Source organism: Cetorhinus maximus, chromosome 15 (genome assembly GCF_964194155.1).
Source record: "Cetorhinus maximus chromosome 15, sCetMax3.hap1.1, whole genome shotgun sequence".
Lineage (NCBI taxonomy): Eukaryota > Metazoa > Chordata > Chondrichthyes > Lamniformes > Cetorhinidae > Cetorhinus > Cetorhinus maximus.
The window spans coordinates 82,808,520-82,829,318 of record NC_135893.1 but is presented as its reverse complement, the minus strand read 5'-3'; the positions used below and the strand labels follow the sequence as shown (position 1 = coordinate 82,829,318).

Here is a 20,799-nt window from a genome sequence, read left to right as displayed (position 1 = left end):
CTGCTCATCCAATACTGGATGTCAGATACGCAGTGTGATAATTTAGCAACAATGGAGGAGCCAAATGGTAAGGTAGAGTTGGGTGTTGTCAGTGTACATGTGAAAACTAATGCTGTGTTTTCGGATGATGTCACCAAAGGCAATAGGTACATGAGCAATGGGAGTGGGGTCGTTGGGGGATCAAGGATAGATCCTTGAGAGATACCAGAGGTAACAGTGTGGGCGTAGGAAGAGAATCCATTGCAAGTGATTTTCTATCTATGATTAGGTAGGTAACAATGGCATGAGGGGACTGCAGTCCCACCCAGCTGGACAACATTTGAGAGACTTTGGAGGAGGTGTGGTCAACCATGTTCAAAGGCTGCAGACAGATTGAGAAGGATGAGGAGGAAAAATTATCCTTGTCACAGTCGCATAGGATATCATTTGTGATTTTGAGACGTGCCATTTTGATATTGTGGCAGGGGTGGAAACCTGATTGTAGAGGTTCAAATGTGAAGTCCTGGGAAATATGGGCACTGATTCGAGAGGTGACAATACATTCAAGATCATTGGAGATGGTCAATAGTTAGTTAGCAAGGCTGTTAGTGTCAGGGGTTGTTTTTTGAGGAGAGGGGCGATGATGACAGATTTACAGACAGCACCCGAGGAGAGAGAACCATTAACAATATCGCCTAACATGGGGACCAGGAGGGGAAGTTGGATATCAGTAGTTTAGGGGGAATAGGATGCAGGGAAAATTTGACTTGGTGATTAGGGGAAGAGAGGAAATTGGCAGAGGCAGCTAATTGGATGGATATAGCAGATGAGAGGAGGACCAGATAGTGCTTTTCATGGTCCGGACAAACTTGGCAATGGACGGCTGAATCACCTGTCCTCCATATCCTTTCAAATATGCGCCCTTGGATTTAAGGGAGCAGAAATGAGAGTCCCAGCAGAGGAATAACCATGTTAAGAGAGAGTAATGGTTTTAGTCTGGACTAGAGCTTCAAAAGTGGAGATGAGGGCGCAGTTGAACAAATCAGTAACTGCAGAGGTATCGTGGTGAATGGGGGGTCAAAGGCTAGGCAGCTGAGATTTTGAAATTGCTGTTGTATTGAATTGGAGTTTGTTTTTTCTAGGGTGGGCAGGAGAAGTAGAGACACAGAAGGAAGCAGAGTTTGAATAGGCAGAGAATGTAGGTGAAGAGTGATACAAGGAAGTGAACAGAGATGGCCTTGTCTGTGAATCACACAATGAGAGTAGAAAGACCGTGTGAAATAGCAAGGTCAAGGGAACAGCTGTGCATATGGCTTGGAGAGTTTACATGGAAGGAAAGATTAAGGGAGGATAGGAGGGTAGTGATCTCAGAGGAGGGAGAGCACAATGAATTGAGATGGAAGTTGAAATCATTGAGGATGTAAAGTCTTTTGGTGCAGAGGCTGAGGGAGAAAAGAAGTGAAAATATCTTGGTTAGAACATTATTATCGTACTTGGGTGGGCAGTAGATAACGAGAACTTTGGATCAAAGCTGAGAGGGATGGAACTAGATGAGATGCTCAAAGGTGGAAAAAGTGTCAGAGGAGTAGGGGGTCAGGGCAAGGTGTGAGTCGGTGATAAGCGTCACACTGCCACCATGATGGTTGACCAGGCAAGTGGTGGAAGATGTGGCCAGGTGGGGAAGCTTCATTAAGTGACAAGGTGTCATCACCCTTCAACCAGGCTTCTGTTAAGGCCACCGTGTGGGTACAATCATCCATAATAAGCTCATAAATGGCAAAGGGTCGTTCACAAGTGAACAGATATTCTGGAGCAAGATGCATAGAGGGATGCTGAGAGCTGATCTTCTAGAAGGGTCCACAGGATTAGCAGTGGGAGGGGTGAGATGAGAAGGGCGAAGATTGGCAAGATTAGTCCCCAGCAGATATACTGCACTGAAAGGTCAATGAGAGAGTGGGATGGGACAGTTGGGATTGCTGTTAAGAATGACACAGTGCCAAGTGCCTCGATGAGCCCATCAGAGGATGCCAAATGAGGCACAGAGGAAGATGTAGACTTATCTGAGAGAGAGAAGGTTGAGGAGAACTGAAGGTTGTGATAGAGATTTAGGAGGGCAAAGTGCCTGAAAGGGGAAAATGGAGAGGCGAGACTGCAGGAGAGAGGTTTTCAGAGGGGTAAATAGAAAAGGGGTTAAAAAAAAGATTAAAAAGTAAAAATAGAAGTGATAGGCTCAGATGGACACAGGCAGTCAAAGTGCACATATCAATGCACACAGGGAAAATGCAAGCTACATAGCTCTGGTTACATAGCAATCATTGAGATGCATGTATCCAGGTAGTAAACAAGAAATAGAGAGGAGACAATAGGAGAGAGACCAAATTAAAGTCAGAGGCCTGTGGTGAGATTAAAGTTGATAAAGGTAGGGTGGAGTCTGCATGGAGCATTGATGAACAGTTGTCCAAGTTCATAGATCGGTGAAGCTCAGTTTAGAGTATTGGAGGATGCATTGATGGAGGCATTGCCATACGAATGAAGATTCAGGAGATACACAGAATTGGTTACACATGCTCTCTCTATGTTACACACAGGTTACAGACTCTCCATGTTATGCACAGATAACACACGGTGTTATGCACAGGTTACACAATCTCCACGTTATGCAGATTACACACTCTGTATGTTAAATACAGGCTATACACTCCATGTTATACAGACTGTAGTGCCAACATGCTGTGTGTTTCTTTTAGAACAGGTTTTAATGCCACTGCTGTCAGTAACCTGTTGAGTTCTTGCTCCTCCTCCCTCACCACCCCCAATAAATATCAGCAGGGTATTGTAGATGTCACATCTGAGCCTTATCGTATCATTACCCACATCCGTAGATTATGTACTGAAATTAGATAAGAACATGTTGATGTGTTAATGAAACACTGCAGACATTGTATCAGCAGCTTATTCCGCCAAGGGGAGCTGTGAAAGGGTTTAATTAATAAAATCATTTACCTGACTGGTTTCAGATTAATTTTGCAATATTCATCAGGATAATGATTCTACTCATCTCAAAGATGCGATCTCATCAGGTGCACAACACAGATTTCAGAAATCGGTAAGATTTTCCTTGTTTCTTTATGTGAGAGGTTGAAGATCGACCAGTGAGAATATCCATCCATGTTCCATAGATGGGGAAGGGAGCGATTGCTCTGGCTGCCACGTATAGGGACATCCTTGGTTAATTAGCAAATGTTCCTTCTACTCCTTTTAGAGTACAGGTTGGTGATGCTCAGGAGTTGGAGGTAATGATTGGTTTTGTGACTGGTTGGGCAGGCTGGATGAGATCTTTGGGACAAGCAGGATTCACAGGCCCTTGAATCATGGGCCTTGTGGATCACAGCACTACGCCAGGAATAAATGTGTATCACCAGTATTACTGTCACACAAATGTTTACAATTTCCATATAACCTGTCACTTACAATGTCACTGTAGACATAAACCCAGGGCCATACCCATAGTGGTCCCACCTGTTAAAACTCATTTGCACTGAGTGACCCCCACTGGTAAAGTCTTGGGCATCTACATTCTTAATGATGAGTTGTACCATCTTATGCTCAGCTTGGTGGTGGACTCTAGTGCCGGGGAATGGGATAATTCTCCAATGTGGGCACCCAGTACCAGCATCAGTCAATCCCAAGATCAGCTGCTGCAAGCTTAGATGTGGCGTAGAGCTCCCAGAGGGGGAGGAGAGACTTGAAGGTGGAGCGGGTTCCTACCCCAGTGGGCTGAAAGAGATCTGGCAGCAGGGAGAAACCACTAAACATACACTATTCCAAAGTCAGTAGATATTATTCTCCACATGTATAAAATGGGGCAGTATTTTGAACACAGGCCATATATACTTCACCCATTAAATGAGATGATTTGGGTTTTCTTACTGTGTCTGTTATAGTTCAGTATCATTTGTGTTTCAGGTTAACAAAATCAACGCTAATTCTAATCCCTTTGTTGGGAGTCCATGAGATTCTTTTTGCTTTCGTCACGGATGAGAATGCTAAAGGAATAGTGCGATACATAAAGCTATTTGTTGAACTCTTCTTTGGTTCCATACAGGTAATATAATTAATTACACAGTCTGATTCTAAACTTTGATTCTGGATATTTGCCGAAAAATGGAGCTGGAGAAGCTGGGGTTGTTCCACTTGGGGAAGAGAAGCTTAAAGGGAGATTTGATCCAGATGTTCAAAATTATGAATAAGTTTTGATAGAATAAGTAAGGAGAAACTATTTTTTCACAGGCAGGAAGTTTGGTAACCAGATGACACGCATTTAAGACAATTGGCAAAAGAATCAAAGGTGATATGAGGAAAAACAGTTTTTATGCAGCAAATTGTCATGACCTGGAATGCACTCTGAAAGGGCGCTTTCAGAAGAAAATGCAATAATACTTTCAAAAAGAAACTGGATAAATACTTGGAAGGGAAAAATTGTACAAAGCTATGGGGAAAGAGCAGAGTGTGGGATTAATTGGATGGCTCTTTCAAAGAGATGGCATAGGCACCATCGGCCAAATGGCTTGATTCTATACTGTATTGTTCTGCAGTCCAGGAATTGAGGTGCATTCGTTCCCTGTGCCTGATTAGTGGGTCCCAAAGCCCCGCAGATTTGGGGCCAGGGATCTCACTGTCAATGGAACTGGTGTGCACAGCTGGAGTGGTGCCAGATCAGGGCCACTGCTTGTGTCACAGTGGCCCTTGGGTAATTGGAGTCGAGGCCCAGGGATTAGGGGTCTGGGGATCGCAGGGCTGAAATTTGAGGGACTGGGAGATTCAACATTTATCCAAATCCTGATTACATGGTCAGATTGCGATGCAAGGGTTGATGTCATGTGGGTTTTGCTGAATTGATCATAAATCACTGAGATATAGCATGTAGACAGTCCATTGTTGGGTTGTTGGTTTTCTTGTTACTCTACTTTTATTTTTCAGGGCTTGTTGGTGGCAGTCCTGTATTGTTTTATCAATGGCGAGGTAAGGTGACAAAATACTTTTTATAGCTGAAGTCCCCCTTCCTGGTGCTCAGACACTCTATTCAAATGCTTCTGCTCTACCTCTTGCTCCCACGAGCTCAGCTCTGAGACACGGGTGGTCACAACCCCCATAAGGGGACATTGCTGGCCTCTGCTTGGCTGCAAGGCCATGTGTTCTTATCTCTGCATGCTACTTCAGCAGGGTCAAGAGACTTATCCTCACACAGAGGTTGGGGACTTGAGCTGGAGCTGGAGCCTGGAAGCTAGCTTCTCCTCAGTGCTGTCATGAATCTTCAAATGTCAGGCTCAAGAACATCAATTCCTGACCCCACTTCTGTTAATCACAGGCGTGCTTAAGAGAGGGGAGAAAGGACACATAGACCCAGAACTGGAAACTGACACACAAGATTTAACACAGGCACCAGGAAAGACACACAGACTGACAGAGACACACAGAGGTTCAGCATGCCAGACTGACACTGAGATGCAGACAGCTGGACAAGGAACAAAAACTAATATGGAGATAATTAGAGTCTTATACAAATATGGACCAAATCACACACAGCCACAAACTGGTATATATGCTAGTTGATTTGATGCTGCCATTGTTCCCAGGGACTGCTACTTCTGCTTGTAACAACTCCTACCAGGAGATCTGCTGATATGGTGTGTCACGTGTCACGCTTGTCTGTCTTGCGCCATCCTCACATATCCACTTTAGCTCATCTGCAACCGCTCTGTGACGTCCGTCATCTAACTACGCCTAGGTCAACCCTCTTTCTGCTGTCCTCCACTTTGCTCTCTAGAGTAGATCTCTAGTTTTTCAGCTCTGATCAAATGGCCGAAATACTGACATTTTCTTTTCTGGATGTCACTTTTTAAGAGTTCTTTTTTTTCTTGTAATTTCAAGCACCTCTTCATTTGTTTTATGGTGTGTATATGGAATTTTTAGCATATGTCTTAGCATCCACCTTTCGAAGGCTTCTATTTTCCTTCACAGATCTTTATTCATTGTCCGGGGTAGAATTTTACGTTGATCAGGTGGGCGTGTGCTTTACCCGATCGGCTGCAAAATTGCGAGCGTGCCGACGTCATCCCGTGTTTGTGCAATATTTTGGTTGGCGGGCGCGCACAAAAGTCGGAAGCGCGCCCACCGACAATTAAGAGGCCAATTAAGGTTATTAAAGGTGCAATTGTCTCTGATTTTTCATGGTCCGCCCAACCTTGCGGTTGGTGGACAGGCGAATCGCCCAGGCAGACTTTGCATTTTTCATGAAACCTCATCCAAGGGTGGAATGAGGTTTCCGTCATTAAAAAAAAGAAAAACTAAAATTGGCCAGCCAGTGTGAAATCGTGGTCAGGGGCCGATCGAGGTTGTTGGTCCATTCCCCGGCCGATCCTGGGTTCGCTGATCGCACCCACTGCCAACCTAAAAATTCTGCCCACAGGTTTTTGAGGCAGACAGTAAAGTGGATAGAATGTTGCATCTTATGAGTTTTTTTCCTTGTTACAATCTTGAATTTTCTTGTTGTTAACATATCCTTTATCTTCACAAAATTACTTTTGACTATCCCTATCCTTCAATTTCAGCATTGCATCTACCATCTTCTGATATCATTTTTCCTGGACAAACTTATCTACTTGTTCCAGTGTGACACCATCCACTTTAATCTTCACTCTAGTTTCTTCTAATGTATTCATTCTGCCTACCACTGTTTTTGTCTTTTTGTTGTTCATACTCAGTCCATATTCCAAATTTCTAGATCTCACTTGATCTACACTATTTTGTAGGGCCTCTTCTGATTCTGCAAGTAGCACTATGTTGTCAGCGTACCTCAAGTTTGTTATGTTCTTGCCTCTATTTTTTACCTCTGGAAGTACATTTCTAATTTTCTGAATATTTGTTCTGTGTACAGATTGAATAATTTTGATGACAGGACATAACCTTGTCGTACTCCTCTTTTCACTTGAAACATGGCTGATTGTCCATCTTCTAGCCTGATGCTCGCTGTTTGGTCCCAAAAATGGCTCTAGATAAATCTCACATCTTTACTGTTAATGTCACATTTCAGCAACACCTCTATAAGCTTTTGGTGATAAACATGATCAAATGTTTTTTCATTGGCCGGGATCTTCCGGCCCCGTCGTGGGTGGGACCCACTGTGGGCGAGGTGACGCCCCAGCCAGATGTCCATTGACTTGTGGTGGGACCGGAAGATCCCTGTGGCGGGCGGGTGTGGAAAATCCCGCCCAAAGCCTATGTTCTTGTTTACCATCATATAATCTCCAGCTGCAGCTCCTGGAAGCCCGGGTTTTGGAGCTTGAGCGGCGGCTGTGGACACTGTGGAGCATCCACGAGGCGGAGAGTATCGTGGATAGCACGTATAGAGAGGTGGTCACACTGCAGGCTAAGAGTCCACAGGCAGGAAGGGAATGGGTGACCACCAGGCAAAGCAAGAGGACTAGGCAGGCAGTGCAGGAATCTCCTGTGGCTATTCCCCTGCAAAACAGATATACCGCTTTGGATTCTGTTGGGGGGTATGGCCTCTCAGGAGAAAGCAGCAACAGCCAAATTTGTTGCACCACAGTTGGCTCTGCTGCACAGGGGAGGAGTAAAAAGTGTGGGAATGCAATAGTTATAGGGGGTTCAATTGTAAGGGGAATAGATAGGCGTTTCTGGGCCGCAAATGAGACTCCAGGATGGTATGTTGCCTCCCTGGTGTTAGGGTCAAGGATGTCTCAGAGCGGCTAGAGGACATTCTGAAGGGGGAGGGTGAACAGCCAGTGGTTGTGGTACACATTGATATAAATGACACAAGTTAAAAAAGGGATGAGGTCCTAAAAGCAGAATATAGGGAGTTAGGAAGTAAGTTGTAAAGTAGGACCTCAAAGGTAGTGATCTCAGGATTACTACCAGTGCCACGTGCCAGTCAGAGTAGAAATAGCAGGATATATCGGATGAATACGTGGCTGAAGAGATGGTGTGAAGGGGAGGGTTTCAGATTCCTGGGGCATTGGGACCGGTTCTGGGGGAGGTGGGACCAGTACAGACTGAGTGGTTTACACCTGGGCAGGACCGGGACTGATGTCCTAGGGGGAACATTTGCTAGAGTGGTTGGAGAGGGTTTAAACTAACAAGGCAGGGGGATGGGAACCTATGCAAGGAGTCAGAGGAAGGGGAATCAAAGACAAGAACAAAAGACAGAAAGCGGAATAAGAAAAGTGATAGCCAGAGAAATCAAGGGCAAGAATCAAACAGGGCCTCACTGAAAAATAGTGGGAACGGGACAAGTAATGTTAAAAAGACAAGCCTTAAGGCCTTGTGCCTTAAAGCGAGGAGCATTCGCAATAAAGTGGATGAATTAACCGCGCAAATAGATGTAAACAGGTATGATATAGTTGGGATTACGGAGACATGGCTGCAGGGTGACCAGGGATGGGAAGTGAACATCCAGGGGTATTCAGTATTTAGGAAGGACAGACAAAAAGGAAAAGGCGGTGGAGTTGCATTGCTGGTTAAAGAGGAAATTAACACAATAGTGAGGAAAGATATTAGCTCTGACGATGTGGAATCTGTATGGGTAGAGCTGAGAAACACTAAGGGGCAAAAACGTTAGTGGGTGTTGTATATAGACCCCCAAACTGTAGTGGTGATGTTGGGAATGGCATTAAGCAGGAAACTAGAGATGCATGTAATAAAGGAACATCTGTAATTATGGGTGACTTTAATATGCGTATAGATTGGGCAAATCAAATTAGTAACAATACCGTAGAGGAGGAATTCCTGGAGTGTATACGGGATGTTTTTCTGGACCAATACATTGAGGAATCAATGAGAGAACAGGCCATCCTCGACTGGGTATTGTGTAATGAGAAAGGAATAATTGGCAATCTAGTTGTTCGAGGCCCCTTGGGGATGAGCGACCATAATATGATAGAATTCTTCATCAAGATGGAGAGTGACGTAGTTGATTCTGAGACTTGGGTTCTGAATCTTAATAAAGGAAACTACGATGGTATGAGGCGCGAGTTGGCTATGATGGATTGGGAAATGTTACTTAAAGGGATGACGGTGGATAGGCAATGGCAAACATTCAAAGAGCGCATGGGTGAACTGCATCAATTGTTTATTCCTGTCTGGCGTAAAGTAAAACAGGAAAGGTGGCCAAACTATGGCATACAAGGGAAATTAGAGATAGTATTAGATGCAAGGAAAAGGCATACAAATTGGCCAGAAAAAACAACAGACCTGAGGATTGGGAGCAGTTTAGAATTCAACAAAGGAGGACCAAGGGACTGATTAAGAAGGGGAAAATAGAGTACAAGAGTAAGCTTGCAGGGAACATAAAAACTGATTGTAAAAGTTTCTATAGGTATGTGAAGAGAAAAAGATTGGTGAAGACAAATGTAGGTCCCTCACAGTCAGAAACAGGGGAATTTATAACGGGGAACAAAGAAATGGCTGACCAACTAAATACATACTTTATAATTTATACCAATTATGTCTTCACAAAGGAGGACACTAATAACATACCAGAAATGTTGGGGAACACAGGGTTTAGTGAGAGGGAGGAACTGAAATAAATCAGTATTAGTAGGGAAATGGTGTTGGGGAAATTGTTGGGATTGAAGGCCAATAAATTCCCAGGGCCTGATAATCTACATCCCAGAGTACTTAAGGAAGTGGCCCTAGAAATAGTGCATGCATTGATGGTCATCTTCCGAGATTCTATAGACTCTGGAACAGTTCCTACAGATTGGAGGGTAGCTAATGTAACCCCACTATTTAAAAAGAGTTGATGATGGGGAGCCAGTGGATGTGGTTTATTTGGACTTTCACAAGGCTTTCGACAAAGTCCCACATAAGAGATTGGCGTGTAAAATTAAAGCACATGGGATTGGGGATAGTTTATTGAGATGGAAAGAAAACTGGTTGGCAGACAGGAAACTAAGAGCAGGAATAAACGGGTCTTTTTCCGAATGGCAGGCAGTGACTAGTGGGGTACTGCAGGGATCGGTGCTGGGACCCCAGTTATTCACAGTATATATTAATGATTAGATGAGGGAATTAAATGTAATATCTCCAAATTTGCAGATGACACAAAGCTGGGTGGGAGGGTGAGCTGTGAGGAGGATGCAGAGATGCTTCAGTGTGATTTGGACAAGCTGAGTGAGTGGGCAAATGCATGGCAGATGCAGTATAATGTGGATAAATGTGAGGTTATCCATTTTGGTAGCAAAAACAGGAAGGCAGATTACTATCTGAATGACTATAAATTGAGAGACGGGAATGTGCAACGAGACCTGGGTGTCCTTGTACACCAGTCGCTGAAGGTAAGCATGCAGGTGCAGCAGGCGGTAAAGAAGGCAAATGGCATGTTGGCCTTCATAGCCAGAGGATTTGAGTACAGGAACAGGGATGTCTTGTTGCAATTGTACAGGGCCTTGGTGAGACCACACCTGGAATATTATGTGCAGTTTTGGTCTCCTTATCTGAGGAAAGATGTACTTGATATACAGGGAATGCAGCGAAGGTTTACCCGACTGATTCCTGGGATGGCGGGACTGACATATGAGGAGAGATTGAGTTAATTAGGATTATATTCACTGGAGTTCAGAAGAATGAGGGGGGATCTCATAGGAACCTATAAAATTCTAACAGGACTAGACAGGGTAGATGCAGGAAGGATGTTCCCGATGGTGGGGGAGTCCAGAACCAGGGGTCACAGTCTGAGGATATGGGGTAGACCATTTAGGACTGAGAGGAGGAGAAATTTCTTCACCCAGAGAGTGGTGAGCCTGTGGAATTCATTACCACAGAAAGTAGTTGAGACCAAAACATTGTATGCTTTCAAGAAGGAGTTAGATATAGCTCTTGGGGCGAAAGGGATCAAAGAGTATGGGGAGAAAGGGGGAGCAGGCTATTGAGTTGGATGATCAGCCATGATCATAATGAATGGCAGAGCAGGCTCAAAGGGCCAAATGGCCTACTCCTGCTCCTGTAATCTAATTGATTTCTATACAGATCGCCTGGACTTCTCCAAGTCTTCTTTTGGCTGCTTAAGAAAGGTGTTTGCCACCATCAGATCATTTTTTTGACAAAATTGTATCAGTCTCTCTTTAATTTTTCGATCCAAGGCCATGTTGACAGACATGCATTGCTGATGTTTCTTTACTGACTTTAGTGTTTAAGTCACCCATTACAATTACCACATCAGTTAGTTTGATCATAACACTTCAGGATGTCACCATAAAATGCCTCTATTTCTTTCTCGCTGCGGTCTTGTGTCAGGGCATAAACTTGTATGACAACCAGATCAAAAGGCTTTCTTTTGATCTTAATCACAATCACTCTTTCTGAGGTTGGCCAGTAACCTTGAACTGACCTCTTGTATGTTTTATTTATGAGGATTCCTACTCCATTCCTATGCTTTTCACCTCCTGAGAAGTAAAGCACATGATTCTTCTTTTCCATCTGACCAGATTCTAATCATCTTACTTCTCCAAGTCCTGGTATGTCAGTAGTATCTGTCCGTTACCTGTATTCAATTATCAAACTTTCCTGTCTGTTATGAAGACCTTATATTCCATGTTCCTATTCTCAAGAAGCTACCACTTCCATTGAGTGTAACGGGTTTAGAAGTTGATCTCTCTTGTCGATTTCATCATAAATTTGTTGGTTACTATTTTGGACAAGGGTTTCTTTTCTTCCCTATCACTATTTACAATCAGTTGTAGGGGGCCCAACCTCTTCTGTATCTCCTATTTTTCGACTATTACTTTCCATGATTAACTATGGGGCTTATACTATGTGAGTCCCAGACTCTTCACAGGTGACTGGCCACATTGCCTTACTGAGCATCATGTTTGTGCCTTTGGGTATGTCACACACCTAGCTGGTGTCCGCCTTCTGAGCCATTGTTCTACAGCTTATAGGACACTTCTGCTGTTCCCAGTCTTTCGTGCACATTAGAAGGGGTGGCGCCCCCACACCATACTAGCTGAAGCTGATGGGCCCCTCACTTAGTTTTGTACGATTGCTGAGTTGAGATCCTGGGGTATGGCCACTGGTGTGCACAATCAGCTACTTGGGATCATAAGTGAGAGTTGGAGAGTTGTGGGACATTGGTTTCCCTTATCCACACACACCCCTTTTGACGTGGGTATGCAATTTGGCAGGGGATCAAGAATACTAGCCCTCGCAAACATCTCCCACATACCCTGAGGGATAATCTGTGTTTAAAGGTTCTGATATCCTGCTCACAAACAGGTCCAGAATGAACTGAGGAAGAAGCTGCAGCAGTGGAAGATGAAGAAAAATCTCAGAAAGTCCCATCGCCGACGCTGCAGTGACCAGAGGGAGAAGTCGTACAGCACTGGACAGTACCTTGAGATGGGGACCAGAGATGACCTGGAGTCTCCCAATACAGATGAAGGTCTCCTCAACACTCTCAGCTCCAACCAGGGGTTAAATTCAGAGATCACTGTGCTCCCAAGACAGGCATCCGAGATCCTGCTCAATGCAACTGCTGTTTAGAGTGGCACAGAAATAAAGTAAGTGGTGATGGGGCACCAGGACCACACCCCATCAAAGGTAACAATAGCTTAAAGGCAAACAGCCAGTACTGAACCAGACATCTTTCTATGGGACTGAGAGAATGAGTGAGTTGGTGAGAGAGAGATAACAGTGAGCTAGAGATACAGAAATACAGAAAACTCAAACTGTAAGCTTATTCCAGTCTCATTTTGATATGTGTCACATTTTTGTTTTGTGATATGAGTCTTGTGATACACTGCGAACCACACCTTGGCACTGTTAATGCACTTAGCCTTCAGGATGATCAAGGTCCGAAGATTGAAGCTATTGATGCACATCACAGAAGGAAATCTCACTCCCTGCAGCTAAGCTTCTCAGAGTTGGGCTCCCCACCTGGAGACGGCAGTTTTGGGAATTGGGGAAAGATGCAGTCTCAGAGCCATGAACAGACAGGCAGTTTATTATTGCACCACATTGTATTCAAAGCTGTGGTCCATGAGACAGCCCAATAGTGCTGCAGAGACAAATGCCTGAAGTGAGACTCTGCAGGGATGCAAGAATGGTCTAGTGTGCAGCAGCATGAAGTACAGCCAATGCTATCAAGCCTAGGCTACCAACCCACACTATGGAGAGATGCAGGTTACCCAATATGATGATGAACTGCTATGTGCTAGAATGGATGAGGTCTCTTTGAAGTGCTCCGGGGTCTTTGCTTCATTCTGGCACATATCAAATCCACTGTTCAGTAAAACATCATCAATATTCACCAGCGGAGGTTAAACACACATGGTGCTTCCCATTAGAATTATTTATCTTTATGATTGTAAAGTCAAAAGATTTTCCACAACAAAGGAAAGTTTTTATTGTTTTTACACCTGTCACGAAATACAGGATGTGATAAAAATGGAATTACAAATCTTAAGAGTAATTGAATAAATACTAATAAAAATATATATAAAAGTATCAATAAATGATCTGCTTCAAATTGTTTTACCACAAATTGTGCATTAAGGATAATAAACCCTAATGTTAAAAAGTTGAAGACCAATAGGAATTATAAATTTCTGGTCTGTTTGACTGATTCCAGTTAGCTGCAAACATTCTCCATACATAAACTAACAAAGCCCAAGGAAATCCCAGGGTAAGGAGCATTCTCCGTTTCCCCTATAGTCTAATCACTAGTTGTAGCCAGCAGTCTTATTAAACTCAGCCCTGGGGATTGGCTGTCAAGTGTAACACTGTCAATTACTTTTCTTGATTGTTTCCCCCTGCTTGAAAGCAGCTCAGGAACAGCAGCGGCAAAGCTGGTGTGGTATAAAGCAGTAATGTTGCTGCCTTCAGACTCTCCTCTGCCAATTGGCATTTAAACTCTTTTCATGTTTGACAGGAGCTTTGCAGACAACAAGCTAATTAAACTATATTTGTACTATCACAATGACTGAGTGATAGGATATTTGCAGCAAGTTATTTACAGCATTTTCTCCATCACCAGCATTTGGCCATAATGTGTGTTGGTGTCTCCTGTGTTAATGTCTCTTGTGCTCTCAGGGACTACCTGCTAGAAATAAAGTAACAAGTGTCCAAGAGATTCATGTTCACTGGGAAGCAGAGATGGGACTCAGTGGAAGTGTAATTGTCTGTCAGTGTACAGTGACCCAGTCTCGTCTTTGGGTTTCATATAAATGTGAACTAGAGGTGTTCCTGAGGCAAAATTCTGAGTCCTAGGCCACTGGGGCAGATTGTCTCTTGGTAAAATATTAGTATCATAATGGATTTGAGTTGAACGTCTTTGAGGGTCGACTTGTAGAGGTTGGAGATCAGTCCTCGGGTCCATTGTAAGACTCCTCAGCTACATCTTCTTCCACCTCATCTCCATCCTCTGCACTGCTGTGTCGAACCTTTTCCACTACTATGTTGGCCTTTATTGGAACACCCACCGCCTTGTAAATGGCATCAGTAATTTGTTGGTTGATGTAGTAGGTTACATTGGCAGAGGGTAGTTTCTTTGTCATTTCTTCCATGTACTTATAGGCCTGCAACATTGTCACATGTTAGCATTAAGGCAGTGATTAAAGGTACATAGCAGTGCCAGAACATTCCAACAGCTGCAAATATCATACTGGAAGAGACCGTTCTGTCAGACTATACCACAGTCTCCTGGAATTCTCTCTCAGAACCACTAATCTTCCCACCTTCTTTCCTCAAGAACACTTCCTTTTGATTGTGGCCTGCATGGAATATTCAGATTTTACTTTTGGAAACTGAGCATTACACAGGGACAAATACAATTAAATTTGACACAATAGATTTATTCAGCTGCCTCAGCATATTATCGATTCTCTCTCGTTAAACCCTTCTGAATTCTTTTAAACCATTTTTCACCCACACCTCTTGCTCTCTTTTCTGAACTCACCCATGGGCTCTATGTCAAGTCACTATCTGTAAAGTGCCTCAAGATATTTTTCTGTCTTTAAGATGCTCTATAAATTCCAGTTGTTGCAAGGTTTTTGCACTCTAGCCTCAGAACTGTTGGAGTACTCACCACCTCAAAGCTCCCCTGTTGTGCGTGGTGTTCTATCAGGAGTGCATAGACATCGCCAGTTCGAACAGTCTGGTTGAGCTCGGGCTCCCCCAGCAGATTCTCACACTGTTTTAAAGCTTCCTTTGGATCCTCTTCATACAGCCTAGGGGAATCACAAGGTTAAGCCCCTCATACAGCTTCTGGGAGTCACAGAGTTAACCCCCTTATACAGCCTAGAAGAGTCACAAGGTTAACCCCCTCATACTGCCTAGGGGAATCATAGGGTTAGCCCCTCATACAGCCTAGGGGAGTCACAGGGTTAACCCCCTCATACCGCTAAGGGCAGTCACAGAGTTAACCCCCTCATACAGTTTATGGGTGTCACTGAGTTACCCCCTCATACAGTCTTGAAGAGTCACAGGTTTAACCCTCTCATACACCCTAGGGCAGTCACAGAGTTAACCCTGATATACAGCCTATGGGAGTTACAGGGTTAACCCCCTCATACAGCCTAGGACAGTCATAGGCATACATTGTGCCAACTTGTGCGCAGTCCATGTGGAAGATTTCAGCTTGCTGCAAGGCCTAAAGGGAATAGTGGTCTCGAGGCTAACCCCTTTATAAGGACCTCTCATTCATTGTTCATTCCTGTGCCATTATAAGGAGATTAGATTTATTGGGAATAATACTCTAGGACTGAGAGGTTCACTTTTAATTGTATCCAACTGTGTTACATAAAGTCCATTTAGTGAAATGTTATTTGTGATGAGGAAGACTTTGTTCTAATGGTAAATTTATAATGGCTAAGACTGTTACCATGAAATGTGATGACAAACATGCCCTCACCTTCGGATCTGCACAAATTTCTTCACCATTGTTAGCTTGTTCTGCAGCTGTCCCAGCCGTTCCTCCAATTCACTTTGACTCTTCATCTTAGCTTTGGACAGGCATTTGTAAGCCTCAGTCAGGGCTCCTAATGCTTTCTCATAGTTCTGGTATTCATCAATCTCAACCTTACACACACAAATGGAAATAAACAGATATGCAGCTGGCGTGAGTAGAGAAGCACTTATTGCTTTGACTGTTCTATATTCAGAAGACTGTCCCCACAACAGATTTCTGCTTTACTTGGTCTGATTACAAGTGGTTATGTTTGACCAGATTAATTTAAGGGAAAACAAGAATGAAAAACAATCATTCAGCACATTGAAGCCCATCCCTCTGGTAAACTAACTGTCCCATCAAAGCCCAACTTGACAACTGCAATAAAGTTTTAATGTAACAAGCGGCTTTTTAAGAGCTGCTGGTACCAGATACCCTTACTGTGCACTGGGACTACATTGACATGGGAGATCAACTCACAGCTGTCTAGGTGCATAGAGCCCAAAGAGCAGGAATTCCTGCAGCTCCAGCAGCAGCATTGCACTCCCAGCTCCAAAGTGCCAAGAGTCTGTCCATTTATAGCAACATCTCCCACCTTAAGCAGTGCCAAACTATAGGAACAGGAAATAGGAGAAGGAGTACAGTTGATGTAGTTTATCAAGATTTCATCAAAGCCTTTGACAAGATCCCACATGGGAGACTTATACAGAAGGCAAATGCACATGGGATACAGTGTAATTTGATAAGGTGGATTCAAAATTGGCTTAGTTGTAGGAGACAGAGGGTAATGACAGAAGACTGCTTTAGTGACTGGAAGCCAGTGCCCAGTGGCTTACCATGGGGATCTGTGCTGGGTCCCCTATTATTCGTCATTTATATAAACGACATAGATGACTATGTGGGAGGTAGGATTAGTAAGTTTGTGGATCACACAAAGATTGGCCGGGTGGTTAACAGTGAGGTTGAGTGTCTTGGGCTACTGGAAGATATAGACCAGATGGTCAAATGGACAGATAAGTGGCAGATGGAATTTAACCCTGAAAAGTGTGAGGTGATTCACTTTGGAAGGAGTAATTTGACAAGGAAGTATTCAATGAACGGCATGACACTAGGAAGTTCTGAGGAACAAAGGGACCTTGGTGTGTGTATCCATAGATCTCTGAAGGCGGAGGGGCATGTTAGTGGGGTGGTGAAAAAGGCATATGGGACACTTGCCTTTATCAATCAAGGCATAGATTACAAAAGTAGGGAGGTCATGTTGGAGTTGTATAGAACCTTGGTGAGGCCACAGCTGGAGTACCGTGTGCAGATCTGGTCGCCACGTTATAGGAAGGATGTGATTGCACTGGAGGGGATGCAGAGGAGATTCACCAGGATGTTGCCTGGGATGAAACATTTAAGTTATGAAGAGAGGTTGGATAGACTTGGGTTGTTTTCGTTGGAGCAGAGAAGACTGAGGGGCGACCTGATTGAGGTGTACAAGATTATGAGGGGCATGGACAGGGTGGATAGGGAGCAGCTGTTCCCCTTAGTTGAAGGGTCAGTCATGAGGGGACACAAGTTCAAGGTGAGGGGCAGCAGATATAGGGGGGATATGAGGAAAAACCTTTTTACCCAGAGGGTGGTGACGGTCTGGAATGTGCTGCCTGGGAGGGTGGTGGAGGTGGGTTGCCTCGCATCCTTTAAAAAGTACCTGGATGAGCACTTGGCACGTCATAACATTCAAGGCTATGGGCCAAGTGCTGGTAAATGGGAATAGGTAGGTAGGTCAGGTGTTTCTCACGTGTCAGTGCAGACTCGATGGGCTGAAGGGCCTCTTCTGCACTGTGTGATTCTTTGAGTAGGCCCTTCAGCTCCTTGAGCCTGCTCTGTCATTCAACGAGATCATGGCTGATCTTCTACCTCAACACAATTTTCCTGCACCAGCCACATATCCCTTGATGTCTTTAGTATCTAGAAATCTACTGATCTCTGTCTTGAACATACTCAATGACTGAGCCTCCAATACCCTCTGGGATGGAGAAATCCAAAGATTCACCACCCTCTGAGTGAAGAAATTCTTCCTCGTCTTGGTCCTAAATGGCCCACCCCTTATTCTGAGACTGTGTTTCCTGGTTCTAGACCTTCCTGTAAGGGAAAACATCCTTCCTACATCTTCCCTGTTGAGCCCTGTAAGAAGTTTGTATGTTTGAATGAGATCACCTCTCATTTTTCTAAACTCTAGATAATACAGGACCAGTCTCCTCAATCTTTCCTCAAAGGACAATCCCACCATCCCAGGTATCAGTTTGGTAAACTTTTGTTGCACTCCCTCTATGTCAAGTATATCCTCCTTTGGGTAAGGAGACCAAAATTGCACATATTAAAATAAAAAAGCAAACCAATCCCTGGAGAATGGATTGAAATAGAAATGTTTGAGCTCACTACAGAATTCTGTGTGATAATTTCCAAAAAAAGATATTTTCTGGATTCAAGTAATCACAGGGACTCTAGCGTTTTAGTGATGTCAGGGGTTGTGGAGAGGTAGCGGCTGCTGGGACTGAACTTTGCCTAGAGCCCCGGCTGATGTTCGAGCCATTAATAAGTTGCCTCTGATACTATCCAAGACACAGACCTGTGCACAGGCATCATAGAAGCCAGCAAGCAAGTCCAGCGCTCGTCCCTTAGTGTAGAAGCTGATGATATTTTTCATAATTTCAGGATCTTTCCGCCAGTCCAAGGACTGAAGGTAGTTTGCTGCCATGATGTAAATCTCCTTTTGTCGAGAGACTCCCGTAAAGAAAACGATCTTTTCTGTGTCTCCCGATTTCAGAAGTGCTCTCATTGCCTGAAAAACAACAGATAATACTTCACTGCATGTCTGAGAAGCTCCCAGTTCGCAGTATGGCTGGTGCTTTCTGCCATGGACGAATTTGTAACAACATTATTTGCTGTAGTGTTCTTTTCATTTGTGATTTGCCCACCATGGGCCCAAACTGGGAATTAGACTGTTCATATTATTAAAATCTTTGTGAAAGTGTTAATATGGAGAGCACACCAAATGTTGAAAATACACAGCAGGTCACCAATATGTGTGAAGTGCAAAAACGACAACATTCTGGCTCTGCAGTGGTCAATCAACTGAAGACTGAACAACATGCCGGCAATTAGTTAATGTTGGAAAAACAGAAAGGAAAGGGAGAGTGGAAGCGATTCAATGGACATGTTCACCACAGATATGGAGTAATGCAAAGAGGGTTTTAAAATGCAGTTTAATGCAGTTCAATGACCTGCCAACAGCTTAGTGATATAAAAATATTTTCAGTGAAGTGATGGAGATATACAACAAAGATATGAAAATAGTTTGAAATATAGATTCATAGAATCATTATGGTGCAGAAGGAGGCCATTTGGCCCATTGAGTCCATTCTGGTTCTGTAGAGCAATCCAGTCAGTCCCATTCCTCCGCTTGATCCCTATTGCCCTGCAAGTTTATTTCCCTCAAGTGCACATCCAATTTATTTTTGAAATCATTGATCGTCTCCGCTTCCACCATCCTCTTAGGCAGCAAGTTCCAGGTCATTACCACTTGCTCCATAAAAAACTTCTCCCTCACATCCCCCTGCCTCTCTTACCCAAAACCTTAAATCTGTCCTTATATGGTCCTTTTATGGGGCCCACACAACAAAAATTGGAGGAAGAGAAAAAGTAACTGAAAACACAACATATGTGAAATTATAATAGGCAATGTTGAAAAAGCACAGTCAGTCCAAATGTACAAGACAGGGTCACGCACTGCATGTCTGATTCTGGGCAGATTAACTGGCAGATTCATCTTCAGTGCTCAGGGTTCCAACTCCTACAATATTTAAATATGATTGTATTGTGCTGCACTGACTGCTTAGCTTAGCTTGGCTCAGATCACTCCCACTTCTGAGTCAGAAGGTCATGGATTCAAGCCCCATTCCAGGACTTGAGCATATAATCTAGGTTGATATTCCAGTGCATGATTGAAGATGTGCGGCACTGTTGGAGGTGCCTTGGATAAGAAGGTAAACCAAGATCCTATCTCCTTACATGTTAAGGATCCTGTGGCAATTACAAGAAAAGCTTCCTTCTCTCATCTTCATAGCATATAACAGCTAGAATGTTGTGTCTGTGAAGGAGTAGGTTACCATGTATGCACATTCCCAATAAATCTCAAACAAACTCAGTATGTTCCTGTTTTGAGGGTGTTAACAGCACAGGTATGAGTCCAATGTGCTTTCACTGTGAAATAGTTTGCTCTGATCACTCCTGATCAATACAAGTTGTAACTCATAAATGAGTCCTATTAAGTAACAGCACAGTGCACCTTCCTTACCTTGGTCTTGTTGCCAGCCTGTGTGTATTTTTTGGTTGCGAGGTGGTAGTTTCCCTGCCGCATGCAACAGTCAGCAATACGTTCAAGCAGGTCACGGCGGAAATCCTCTGAGAGTTCCTTTGAATCTTTAGACACAGTCATTTTCTCTGCCATTTCCTCGGTGATGGTCAGGTTCTGCTCCAAGCAGAGATGGAGGGCCTCATAGTACTGGAACAGGAAACACAGGAATAGTCACAGCAGGAACCCTGCCAAACCCCATCACATCACCTTACCATCGGAAGATAACGATGTAGGGACATGCAGTTCACTAACTGAGAAGAACAATGTCCAGCCCCCTCCCACTCAGACTAGACACTTTAAGGGCTCAAGCAATACCAAGTAATAAAAATAATCAGAAGAAGCTGCTCAATAAATAATGTTTTGGGTTTAACTCAGGTCCTAATACATTTGATACATTTATTACATCCTGGTTTGGAAATATATCGCTGTTCCTTCACTGTTGCTGGGTCAAAATCCT

At 43.8% G+C, this 20,799-nt stretch overlaps 2 protein-coding genes across 4 annotated transcripts in view; one reads left to right on the top strand and one right to left on the bottom strand.

Annotated features, from left to right (window-relative positions):
* LOC144690873 (glucagon-like peptide 1 receptor) overlaps positions 1-19,017 on the top strand; it is a 44,369-nt gene extending 25,352 nt beyond the window's left edge. For both annotated transcript variants that reach the window (XM_078558730.1, XM_078558731.1), the window contains exons 10-14: positions 2,997-3,085; positions 3,946-4,084; positions 4,960-5,001; positions 12,271-12,554; positions 18,641-19,017. In XM_078558730.1, the coding sequence (XP_078414856.1) occupies positions 2,997-3,085; positions 3,946-4,084; positions 4,960-5,001; positions 12,271-12,537 (537 nt within the window). In that variant the 3' untranslated portion in view covers positions 12,538-12,554; positions 18,641-19,017. The remainder of the gene's footprint in view (positions 1-2,996; positions 3,086-3,945; positions 4,085-4,959; positions 5,002-12,270; positions 12,555-18,640) is intronic.
* Positions 13,375-20,799, bottom strand: part of ift140 (intraflagellar transport 140 homolog (Chlamydomonas)) — a 142,578-nt gene continuing 135,153 nt past the window's right edge. For both annotated transcript variants that reach the window (XM_078558728.1, XM_078558729.1), the window contains 5 exons: positions 20,283-20,489; positions 18,555-18,767; positions 15,905-16,071; positions 15,080-15,221; positions 13,375-14,570 (listed from right to left, as the gene is read on the bottom strand). In XM_078558728.1, coding sequence (XP_078414854.1) covers positions 14,355-14,570; positions 15,080-15,221; positions 15,905-16,071; positions 18,555-18,767; positions 20,283-20,489 — 945 coding nt within the window. In that variant the 3' untranslated portion in view covers positions 13,375-14,354. The remainder of the gene's footprint in view (positions 14,571-15,079; positions 15,222-15,904; positions 16,072-18,554; positions 18,768-20,282; positions 20,490-20,799) is intronic.